A 12,937-nucleotide genomic window follows, 5' to 3' on the forward strand; every position below is an offset into this window, starting at 1 on the left:
TTCTAACCAGGACAGTTTTAACTGTGTAACTTCTCAAGTCAGAGATCTGTGCTGCACTAAGAATCTTTGCTGGGAGCAAAGCTGTGATTGAAACAGTATCTGAAGTGTTTGAAAACACTGTGTCCTGGGGATGTACCTAGAAGTGCTGTTGATTTTAACTTTGGTTTGGTTAAGGTGATTCCTGACATCAGTGTAACATTCTCTGTTTTTTGTTTTGTTTCTTTTTTTTTTTTTTTCCTCATAGGTTGGCTGGATTAACTGGCTGTCATTCAGAGGGAACTTGACAGATCTATTTCGCTTTTGTTGAACCTCTCTACTGCACATCATAAAAATTTCTTAGGTCCAAAGGCTGCATGAAAGACAACTGAGCAGCACAAAAATGTGACTCTGACAAAAGACTCCAAGCTTTCTGATGAGGAATTTTCTGCTGATCAGTTTATAATTCAACTGTATAACTGAAGCATGCATAATAGCTAAGCTGATAGAGAAAAAAACTTTCTCATTAATTAGGGCTGCCAAAAAAGCAGTCCCCTGAAGCTTCAAAATGAGTGCTCCGTTAATCCCAAACAAGTCATGTTATACCCAGCTTCAGGACAACCGCAGCGGAATAAAAAATAATAATGAAAGCATAGTGAGTGTGGGGGATACCAATGCCAACCAAATTGTGACAAAAGTTAGAACCACTGAAGGGGATGTTAAGAAAGATGATTTTACAGATGAGAGTGGGAATATACACTCTGGAGGATCAGAGGAAGTTACTCATCTGAATACAGAGCAGAATAAACTTCTGACCTTCAAAGACTCTCGGACCTGTCACACGGGTGTACAGGAAAGTAAGCTGCCCTCCACCACGAGCAGGGAAACAGGGAAAGATTGTAGGACCAGTGAAGCTAAGGATATATCAAGGCATATCAGGATTAGTCGAGGACAAAGTCTGTCCAATTTAAAAAGTAGCACAAATGATGCCAACCTGGAGGTTATTTCCAAAAGTGATGTTGACTTCTCCCAGAACTTTTCTAAGGGTAAAATGTCCAGGACTGTGGAGATGGAGAGAATAAAAAGGCTTTCTTTGGGAAGACCAAGTAAATTCTGTCCTCAATCTGAAACATTTGCAAAAGACTGCATTGGCCGTGTGTCATGTAAACGTCTGCTTTCTGCATCATTGGACTCCATCGACAGGTCGCACCATCTGATAGGAAATACAGAGAAATCACAAAAAACGTCCACGGATCATTTTCTTGGGATGGTCTTTCATCGACTTGACAATACCTCAGAGGAAAATACTGTATTTTATTCCAAACCATCTACCTCAGGGAACAAGAAAATAAGTAAACCAGAAAATGTACCAAATGTTAACGTTGAAAGCACACTGCATAATTCTCATTCTCAACATTCAGCTGTTAAGCCCAATGAGATTTCTAGTAAATCAGAAGCACAATTAGGTCAGGGTGATAAAAGTAAAAAACTGGAGCTTAAAACTGCACCATCTCTACAATCTAAAAATACATGTCAACAAAAGATTGAGAGAATTATGCTGGTAGAGTTCCTGGGATGTCAAAAAGATGAAAATACAGCAGTGCAGGAACAGAAAGGCTCTGGGTCTGACACATCAAAATTTCAAGCATCCCATTTTCAAGATACCTGTAATAAAGTAGAGGATCCATTGTCAAGTGAGGTGGTAACCTATCCTGATGACAAATTGCTAAGTGATAACATCACCATCAGTGGGGATGGGAGAGGAAGCAGTGACAGTGACAACAGGGCAACTAGCCGGGTTGATGAGGAATATTTTACTGACAAAGAAGTGGAAACAATATTCCCACTCACCTGCAGTAGTAAAAGCAGTGGCAAAGTGACACCTACAGAAGATAAAAATTTACATGGAGTTGATGAAGGTTGCACTGAAACAATTGGTGAACAGGTATCTCTTATACAGAATATAAATCTACCTGGCAGTGAACCCTTGAAAGTTAATGAGGATAAACTGACGCTAGTCGAAGGAAGCACTGAGGATGCTGCGGTGCCTGCTTCTGATCTCTCGGATCAGCACGGAACGTGCAGTGCAGAGACAGTGTCAAACCAACAACCTGACAACCACGACAGCGATGTGGAAACCTTGAGCTTTTCAGTGCCAAGTAAAGAGGCAACTAATGCACAGAAACATCCTCCAGATGAAGCACCAGACAGCTGTAACATTTCAGCAAAGGCTGGTGCCTTTTTATGTGTCCCAACTCCCTTGCGCCCGGTGGCAACGTTGGATGTTAATAGTCAGCCCACGCTATCAAACAGTAATTTGAAGGACCTTTATGCGCTTCATGTTGACAAACTGTCACCCTCCTCAGTCCTACCTCCCATTGACAGTACGCAGTTGTTAAACATATCCCCTAAAGTGCCTATCAAGACTGCTTGCAGCAGCGCCATCCCAAAACCTATCCTGGTCCATTCCAAGGGCTCCCTCACAGATAAGGCAGATGTGGACAGTGACTGCAGTGAAAAGCTGGAAGAAAGTGTTGAGTTGAAACCTGCCATACCCAGGCCCAAACCTGTGAGACCTAAAATCATCACATACATTAGGAGAAACCCTCGTTCAATTGAGCAGCTTGACCCTTCGTTTGTGCCAGCAGGACTGCCCTTTGGTAGCCCTGCGTGTGGCATGCCCATCTCTACAGAGCAGAAGGCGTCCAACGGAGGGGAGGCAAAGCCCACCAGCATCCTATATGACAAATTTAAACCTGACCTCCAAAAGCCAAGACTCTTCAGTTCTGGACTGGTGGTGTCAGGAATTAGGCCCCCGGGCCATCACTTCGGTCCGATGAGCGAGAAGTTTCTGCAGGAGGTAAGGAGGGAGCTTTGACAGCCTCATTCATATGTCAGGTGGTGATCATTTGCTTACTTGTTGTTGCCAGAAGTTAGCTCTCAAGCTTCAAATAAGAAATAAATCCTAAATCAAGGCATGATCATTAGAAATAAACTTACTTAACTGTTTCTGGCACTGACCCTGTGACTGGAAGTTGTCACTGTGTTCCTCCAATGTTTTCAGCAAACCGGTCACCTGCCAGTAGTATAAATGGGGATGTTTAAAAAGGAAAAGACAGGCTGTTTGAATTTATTCATAGATGGAATTTTTTTTTTTTTTACAAAGGATAGTTTTGGGAAATGAGTGTAATTTGCCCACAGAGATTTTTCCTCCTTAATGGGAAAGTTGGCAGGTTTTTGCAGACAAAGTACTAGAGGTCTAAACTAATTCCCATTTGTTGAGCTGTACTGAAACCCAGGGACTGTCAGAGCTCTTGTTAAATTATATATATCACACAGGAAAAGATTTACTTTTCATTAAATGCCATGTGTTATATTGACCTGCACCTCAAATAAGAGATCTCCTTTCCCCAGGAAGCCTTCCTGAGCAGCTGAATAGTAACAGAAGTCCCTCTGGACAATTCTGGCTCCCAACATCTCATTGCGTTTCTGCCTTGATAAGTTGGGCAGGAGTCTTGGTTCCCTGAAACCCCTGCTGGGAGGTGAGCACAGTGGAGGACGGTTGAGCTTGTTTGGAAGGTGGACAAAGGACAGGGAAGAGGGAGCTACATTTGGGTCTGTGACATGCCCTTGCATCTGCTGCTTTGGACCTGTGGTAGCTCAACAACCAAGCTTTTTATATACATTCTGAAGATAACACAAGTGGTTTAAATTTGAACTAGTCTTGTTAAAAAACCCTAAACATTACTATGTTTTTTTGCTGTGTGTCTCGTGGTGTTATTGAGGCTGTTTTAATGCCTGTCTCATTCTACATACAGTATTTATCCAAGGAACAGCATTGAAATTACAAATTTGGTGGCAATGTTGACAATCAAAAGCTGCAAATACCCAAATTAAGAAATCATGTGTGAATGTAGATTGACCCTCATGACATGTTAACAGGCAACCTGCTGATCATGGATTATAGTTTTTCATAGAGCACCATCTCATCCCAAACACAGAAAGGACAGTGCTCCCTGCCCTTTCTCTTCTGACTTTAGTTTCCAACTCTGTCCCTTATATTTTATGTCCAGAGGAGGAATTATTAAACTAATTGTGAGATTGTCTATGCCAGACATTGTTCATATATCTTCTCAATCACCTTGTAAGGTGAGGGAAAATCACTAGGTCAATACTGTTCAATGTATGGCAACAGAAATTAAAGTCAAAAATAACTCAGACTGGGCAGCTGTTTGGCTGTTTAGAGGGTGACATGACCCTCTGAAGACCATAGGTGTCTGTGGCCCATACAGTCAAGGTTCAGATGATCAGGCAGGATCAGCAGACACATGTGGGAGTAAAGAACCAATTTCAGTGCACTGCTGAGGACTGTTCTTAGCATGAGAAGGACTCAGGCTATGGCAAGTCTATAGCATGATTTACTGTAGACTAGGGTTATAAGGAGGACACTTATGGGCTGGAGAAGATCCAAAGCATCTTCCCCCAACTCCTCTAAGAAATATGATTTTGGATGGGTATTTCAGGGAAGATTTAAACCCAAGCAAGGTCCTTCTTCAGAGAAGCTGGGTTGCTTGGAGGAGAGGCTGGGAAGGAAAAGTCAATCAAACTGTGGTTTATGTTATGAGTTTTCATTAGCCCAAGAGTCAGGAGCTGATTCCTGGAGGGTAGTAGTCGCTCTCTTGGGCTGCCACCCTAAAAGCAATTACTTTACTCTCCTGTTAGTTAGAGGCATGCGGAGGGAACTGATTTGGCTCCAGGATAGATCAAGAGAAAGTAAAATGATTGATCCATGGAAGTGGACAGATGCTTAGAAGAGCAGCTGTGCACAGTATGGGTTCATGGCAAAGGACTGATGTGTAATCCAAAAGAAACCAATTAGGATGGATTGAGACAGATCAGAACCATGCTGGTGAAGGGACAGTGTTGAAGACTTGGATATTTTGAAGACAAGGAGACGCTGGGGCAGGATAGCTACTGTCTTTGTGAGAGAAACAAATCCCAGATTGTCCTATTTCATACGTCCAGTTTGGGCTTTGGAGAGTCTGGATTAGCATTTTATAGCTCTTTACATAGCTATGATAGGGAGTGTTAATAGCTGCTATCAATCAGACCTCTAATCTCTAAGCACCCTTCAGCTAGCTAAATGGTAGGAACAATTAAATACTCCCCTGGATGCCATGAGCTAGAAAAAATAGGAATGTGCTGTCTTGGACAGCAAGGCCTGGTGAGTTCTATGAGGAAGACTCGAGGGCTACCTCTGTGCAGTGGGGAGCATGCAGAGTGCCTTGAGCTGCCTGTGCTGAAGCCCACGTAGGGCAGCTCAGATGAAAATCCCAGCTCAGGCGTGAAGGCAATGCAGCTGTGGTTAGAGACTGGGTCCATAACAAAATTGAATTAAGGTTAAATGGGCAACCTTGCCTGTGACATTTTTACCTCCTCGAGCACTTTTCTTTGGAACCTCAGCATGGTGTGGAGGTAGATCGTCCATGCCTGTCTTCATCCCCCCCCCCCCCCCCCCCCAATAAAATAGAAAACCCCTCAAAGTGAAATGTTTAAAAAAACAGTCATTGTCCAGGGCAGATTGCCGCTGTCCCCATGCTTCGTCACAGCATGGGCTCCCCAACGTGGTCCTCAGCCTCTTCTAGTCAGCACCAGTGGGAATTTGTGGCCACTTTGTGTTCCCAGGTAACTCCATGGGAAGTAACAGAGCAAACCGTGGGACCCAAAGGCTGTAGCCCTGCTAGTGAAGTGAACAGTGGGAGGGCACAGCCTCCGAGGCTCACGTAAGGTTGTCCATACTGCTGGACTGGGAGCATGCTCCGCAGCTCAGTGTCCGCCTCTGCCAGTGTGTGCTCACCCAGAAGCTGTTCACAAGGACCAGCATGGATGAGACCAGCCAGTGTGGATATGGTCCATGCCTTGTCAGAGGGTGCTTGCTGGCTCACTTTATTCACTACTTGTTGGGCATCCTTACCTGTGGGCTGTGCTGCCAGCTCTGCTCAGGATTACCCAGCTTGTGGAAATTCCTGTATGCTCCAAGTATTTGCTGCAGACTTTCCAGCTCTTTCTAACAAATTCATTGAATGGTGTGAGTGAGCCACAGACAATAAAACTCTGAGCTGAGCTTCTTTTCAGTTGACAAGCTGCAAGAGATCTTTTCTTTAAAAGTCTCTCATACAAAAATCTAGTACAGGATTCTAACGGGTTTCATATTAATCCCTATCTTTCTGAAAAGCATTAAAATGGCCTTATAATCAATAATTGCCTACAATTCTATTGAGACCTGTTGAATTTTATACACGAATTCACAGTTAAATAGAAAAGAAAAAATTATTTATCTTCATAGCAAGTTTATGTCCCCTGAGACTGGGCTCTTGAAGAAAAGCATCTATTTCTAGAGAGATATTTGAGTAAATTACAATTGGCCTCGATGATCTTAAGGGTCTTTTCCAATCTAAATGATTCTATTCTAAATTATTCTCACTTCACTCGAGAATTTTATGCTTGTAGTTGATTGATTGATTTGGTTTGTGTGCGCTTGTTACCCTTCTGTGTTACTCCTATCATACTGTCTATAAAGAAAAAAAACGAGGTGACTGAAGGTTTGGCTAAAATGACCCAGTTTATCAAAGATACATGTTTTCTGTATTTAAAGATTTTCTCTATTACTTATAGTGAAGTACTTGGCATTGTTATGTTCACTGATAGTTAAATATGAAATGATAGGAAGTGTATACTGGAATCTGATTGAAATAAATTCATCAGGGAGAGAAAAGATAACTGAATCTTATCCAGGAAAACAATCTCATATCCAGAAGTTGAAAATAAGAAGCTATGCATCCTCTGTAGTCCAAGCCTACGGAATCATCTATACAGTAAAAAACTGCGTCCTAACTTGTAGAAGTAGGTCATAGGAGTATAATAAAAAAGGAAATGGGAAGATCTAATGGCAGGAAATAGGACGGCAAACAAAGGAAAAAATATAGCCAAAAATATAATGCTCAGTGTTTGTTGCATCTGCCTACCTAGTTCCTGTGCAAAGGCCTCGAAGATTCTATATTTAATCGTTTAAGGCCAATCTTGTCTCTTTTAGCATATTAAAGATTTGCTAAATTAGGATTAAAGCTCCTGAAGCAGCTAGGATCAAAGCTTTTATAGCCAAAGTTGAAGTGCATATTCTAAATGCTTATAATTGCTAAATAGAAATTGATTTGGCATATTATATGCATCATAACTTACAGCAGAGTTAATTAATTGGCAGTTACATTTCTTCCTAGGTAGCCTATGGCACTTTTTGATTAATTTTTAAACAAATTTAGTTCGTATTTCCTATTTCCTAAGCCTTTTTTTTTTCCTGGCCTAAATGGAATGCACTGAAAAAATATTCATGGGTCCTTTCTACATTATGATGATTTCACATTTTGTAAGAAAATGGTAAAGAAGTTGCAGTCTCCCCAGAAGAGCAAATGGTTCTTTGCGCATGAGAGATGAAAACTACTGACATTGCTCTGCACCCTTGTCCCAAGTCACGAAGCAGCATGGCAAGGTGGGAGTCAAAGCCCAGCTTGAGCATAGAAAGATGCAACAGCTGAATCGGGGAGCCCCGACTACAAGTTCCCCAGTAACAGACAGTTTGCTGGAAATACTTCCAGCTGGGGACTTACTGTGCTGTCCTTGCAGTATACACCCATTAAAATACTGAGAGATTTGTCACTGATCTTAGCAAAGCAGCATCTGTTTGTGATAAACAGTAAATGTTTCACATCTGCAGATTTCTTTTTTTTCTCCAATTCAAATGGGCAGTTTGGTTTCATAACTCTGATTTGGAATGTTCAACAGCCCCCTGAAAATGTAATGTGCAGAAGTGTGCCCACCTCCACAACCAGGCCTCTTTTCAGGAAATTCAGGGGTATAGATTACAATGGACAATTTGAAGTAAAAACATGCAGAGGTTTTTTTCTCACACACATGACTTGACAATACCATTTCTCTGATCATATGAACTTAAAATACCTTCAGCTTTATTTTTAACTAAGTTAAAACCGACTTCCCCCCAAATTTTATCTTAGTAGGAATTATTTAAGTAACTTCTAATAAAAATTCCACTTACACACTCTTTGGTGTATTTACCTCTGCAAATGTTATCACCTTTCAGGACTTAATAGTAAATTAGTTTTCACTAAGTGAAGGTCTTCCATTTGTCTGTTTTCTTTTGGGGAAGAGATCAATTCATTATTTGAGTTTAGTCGTATACTGACCCTGTAATGTGTGTATTTTTGGAGAGCGATTCATATGGTAAGACCATCGCTTTTTGAAAGTGTTAATTAGGCTGCAGTTCTCTGAAGCCCAGATTCACAAGGAGGGAAAATCAGCTTTTGTAAACGATTTAGAGCTCGATAGTTTTGGATTTATTGATTTATTGCATAATATCTGTGTTAATGATTTTTCTCTAGGTTGGGGAAAGGCCTGCGAAAGATGAATTTTGCCCTCCACCATATACTCACTACGAGGTCCCACCAAGTTTTTATCGATCTGCCATGATACTCAAGCCACAGTTAGGATTGGGTGCGGTGTCCAGGTTACCGTCTGCAAAGAGCAGGATTCTCATTGCAAGTCAAAGATCCTCAGGTAGCTGTCTCCATCAGCAGGGAGAAATAACAAGTGCTCCCAGCCTTTATCATCCTGATGCTTCAGGTAAAGTATGAACTTTCTTTTCTTTCATTTAACTGTAGTCACCAATAAGATTTTTTTTTTTTTTTCAGACAGAAATATCACAAAGTGAGCAACATCTTGACCTGTTACTACAAAGCTCCAACAGCACTCTTTGAGGTGTGTCTTTTTATCCTGCAGCAAGGCTGACTAGGGAGTCTGGGACTTGCACAAAGGTTGTTTAACAGGTCATTGCCAAAGAAGGAGAATCAATTTCAACAATAATTCTCGTTGTGCTTTTTTATCTTTCTCATCCTTGTAAATGCCTAAAAAATCTTTGCTTTTGTCCCACGGAACGTAATGGGATGTTTTGTTCTCTCACAGAGACCCCGTCAATCAGTCCGAATATGACATTCCCCACCCTGTTGTGCTCTGAAAGCCTGGGCGGCGTTCAGATATGCCAGCAGAGTTCTTGATTCTCTGACACCCTGGTATACACCTCTTTGGAGACAACATTTGTAATACCTTTTCCTCCCAGCTACTGCCCAGCTCATCATGACCCTGGGCAGAATTACAGGGGAGGGAAAAGCAAGAGAAGAGTCGGAAGGAGAGGTGTACGACATCACAAAACAGAGATAATCATTACTCTACAGGACATTCCTTGGTAGCCTGGAAAAATTTGGAGGTTTTAATAATGTACATTTAAACAGCAGCAAATTCAGAGACACCTGAAAATCAGTTATTGCGAGAGTGAAACAGCAGCTGTTTAACAGCCTACATGTCTGCAGAGATTTTTGAAAATAGTCATAAGGGATAACTTGCAGTCATATTGTCCCTCTTCTTGTCCCAGGGCAGCATTCCTTCTGATAGATGTTTATTTAACCTGTTCCTGAAAAACTGTTTATAAAAACCTTCAGTATGAGATTCTGCAGCCTCTGAAAGCAAGCTCCCCTGACACATTACCTGCTTTCAAGTTAAAAGTTTTCCCTAGTGTTTTGCCTAATCCCCTTTGTTGCAATTTACTTCCTCTTCTATCCAGAGTGGATGAGGGGTCTTTTTCTCTTTGCAGGTATTTGAAAACTATTACTCTCCTCAGTGTCTGTTTCTCCATACTAAGCTGCAGAAGAAATTTAGAGAAAATTAGAATGGAAATGGGCCAGGGTGTCTTGACTTACCCTGAGAGGACACTATCAGTCAGTAACACAGGTTGATGGGATTTGGGGTTTATCTGTAACACAGTGCCTCTTGCCACTATCCTTTACTATCTGACCCTGCATCTGGAGTTTATCTATGTTGATGCCATTAGCAGAAGCTGACCAATCTCAGCTGTATGTGACTTCTGAGACACTCTGAGATTGCATGCTGGGTAGTAAGTATCAATTCAGCCCTGTGAGTTGAGTTCAGTCAGCATTGAACATGGGAATACAGGTGCAGAGAGCAATCGGATCATATTTTCTCTTTATATGAAACTGCAAGAGGCTGCAAGTTCAGGATATGAGTAGGGTAGGCCATTGTGTAACAGGAACTAGTTTGGGAGATAGATAGGAGAGGAATATATGAACAATACCTATTAACAAGTCTGCTGTCTTTTCTGATTCTTGGAAATGAACTTTGCCTTGATTTTTATTTATCCATCTTCCATGCATCATCCATAATATGCTGCGTCATTGATGATTGCAGACATGGCTTTTCCTTAGCCGATTTTCATCCATATAATCTTGTTGTATTAATTGTCTTGTATGTATTAATTTACTGTCTTCCTATATTATGTGACATTCTAAATTCTAAACAGTATCAGCTTATCAGTCCTATTTGTTGTCTGTAATGCTGCCTTTAAAAATGCCGGTACGTGAGAAGTATACATGAGCAAATTGCACTAGCTGTTAGTGTGATTCCTATTCCATTGAAGTTGTATTTCCTAAAGTTTTCCTATTTCTCAAAAGCTGTGTTTTTTTGATCTTATCCCTGATTATTTCTTGGACCTTGTCTGCTTTTGGGGGTCAAATTTAATTCACAGCTCTCTATAATTTCCTTCCTACAGCTGTTATTTCGTTTGTTTCTCTCTAGTCTATTGATACCTCGCTGTTTCAAAGATGCTATTAAAGATAACTCATGGTAGTCCAATAATCTGCCATCTCTTTCAGGATCCCAAAGTGTGTCTCATCTGGTCTTTGGGCTCTGACTGTTTTTATTGATTTTAAATTATCCAAGAGTTGTTCTGGAGAGGTGGCTAATGTCTCTAGTTTTTCACCTTCCATTTTCCTTGCGAGATGAAGAACATGTTTAATTTTTCTGCAACATCTTCTGTTGCAAAGAGCTTCTCATTGCTCTCTGTTGATTCAATGCTATCCCTTATTGATCTTCTATGTATTTCTAATATCTTACATTAGTCACTTTATATTATTTTATTTCCCAATTATCCATTCAAGATTGGTTTATAATCGCCTTTTCCTTGTCCAAAGCCTTTTTCCTTGTGTACCTCAAATGACTTAATCTTTCAGCAATATGTAATTTCGTAAGTCATCGTACCAATGTTTTTGTCTTTAATAATTCCTTTTAAGAAGAATGAATTGCTCATGAAAGAGGCTGAAGTGACAACAGAAAGGACAAGACTGGCATAGGTGTGGAGGGGCAGCAGAGGACTGGTTCCTGCAGCTGTGTCTGTGCTGGTGCACAAATGCAGACCAGAGATGGGTCCCTGGTTGCCATGGAGGGGCTGGATGGGACAGCAACCCCTGGCATGCTAGAACTGGTGTGGGGCTGATTGGAGTGGCTCAGAGTAGGGCCAGGCACCATCTAGTCAACTGTTTAAGGTAACCAACACCATTTTCAACCACTTTCCCTTAATTTGGCAATTAGTTGTGGTATTAAACTTTAATCTGCATTATTGGTTTTGATGCAATATTTGAGAAACAGGATTAAAGGACATATGGTCAGCATACTGGAAGCGGAGCCAGTAAGACCCTTGCTTTTGGGTATTGTGTGGTGTGAGGGCTTGGTTGAGTGCAGCAAAAGCATCTGGGGACTCAGAGGTATTTTTCTCTCAAGGATACCATTCCTGCCTTCAAGACTGCTAATCAGCATCTCTTACAGCTCAATCCTGAGCTTTTAATCCAGTTTCTAATCCTAGTGATTTCAGTCCTGCCCTGGGGTAATGGAAGCAGAAGGATCTAGCCAGTTGCTGTCCCATGACAAAGTGTGAGGTACCATGGAGGCTTTTAAGCTGAAATCGCTGTGGCACACTATCAAGGACAGAAGCAGTGCCTCATAATAAGGATTTTATTCCCCTTTGCCATGCCATTCATAATGTAGTGGTCTGTTTAAGAAGCACTGATAAGCTGAGTGGTTTAGCTTGTGGATAATACTAATACTCATAAAACTGACTCTAAAGTAATTGATAATTGAATCCCTGAACCACTGTGACGGACTGCAAGTACTACAGGTACGTTAAGGATTTTGTTAATTTTAAGACATGCCAAGTAGAAAGTAAAATAGTAATGAATGATCCCACAAGTGTGATCTCCAAGTGTGATGCCTAAAATGGGACTGGAGCAGTGATCCTTCTTCATCTGCAGGACATGGCACAGGTGTTGGCATTGGTGCAAGTTCCTTATTAAGCAGTGCTGCTTCTTAGGTGATGCTTTGCCTTGGATGGGTCAAGCAAGCCACCTGACTGTAAGAAAAAGCGATCTGCACCATAGATAACATAGGAAGGCATTGAATCGTAATGTATTTAAGGGTGCAATGGTGTCTCTGAAAGAGTAACACTTTTTTATTTTATCTAAATTAACTCTGCTCTTTCCATGGGAAACTTGTGATTCAAAACAAGCATTGAAGGATACTGTGTCTATAACATATAAATTATCAATATGTTTTCCTTGGTTATAAAGACTTCTTGGACCAAGCATGTTAGGATTTGCATTAATTAGGTGATTATTTTGATGGGATTAATGTCTGATTTTGAAAAGCATAACAGAGTTCTCATCACTAAAACTTCACTTAATTCTACTCATCAACTTCACTTAATTCTACATTTTTTGTCAGTATTTATGATATTTTTTTCTCAAAGAGTGAGTTAATGAAATGTTTCCTTATCACCTCTCTGTGTATTAAATTTGCCAGTCCTGAGGGTCTAGCAGCTCCTCTCATTTCTAAGCTAGTCAATTCTTCTTAAAGATACAATTTAGACATAAATCAGGACAGCAATGTTTCTGATTACTCAGACACACACAGATATATACATTTCTTTGTGTCTTTGCATATGTATAATGTCTCTAATAATGAATGCTCCAATATGTCTACAGCTTTCTCC

At 40.9% G+C, this 12,937-nt stretch overlaps 1 protein-coding gene across 2 annotated transcripts in view; it reads left to right on the forward strand.

Annotated features, from left to right (window-relative positions):
* The first annotated feature begins 544 nt into the window (after positions 1 to 544).
* MTUS2 (microtubule associated scaffold protein 2) overlaps positions 545 to 12,937 on the forward strand; it is a 193,678-nt gene continuing 181,285 nt past the window's right edge. For both annotated transcript variants that reach the window (XM_086481852.1, XM_086481853.1), the window contains exons 1-2: positions 545 to 2,836; positions 8,430 to 8,670. In XM_086481852.1, the coding sequence (XP_086337978.1) occupies positions 545 to 2,836; positions 8,430 to 8,670 (2,533 nt within the window). The remainder of the gene's footprint in view (positions 2,837 to 8,429; positions 8,671 to 12,937) is intronic.

Source organism: Leptosomus discolor, chromosome 1, assembly GCF_034619465.1.
Source record: "Leptosomus discolor isolate bLepDis1 chromosome 1, bLepDis1.hap2, whole genome shotgun sequence".
In the NCBI taxonomy this organism is placed as follows: domain Eukaryota; kingdom Metazoa; phylum Chordata; class Aves; order Leptosomiformes; family Leptosomidae; genus Leptosomus; species Leptosomus discolor.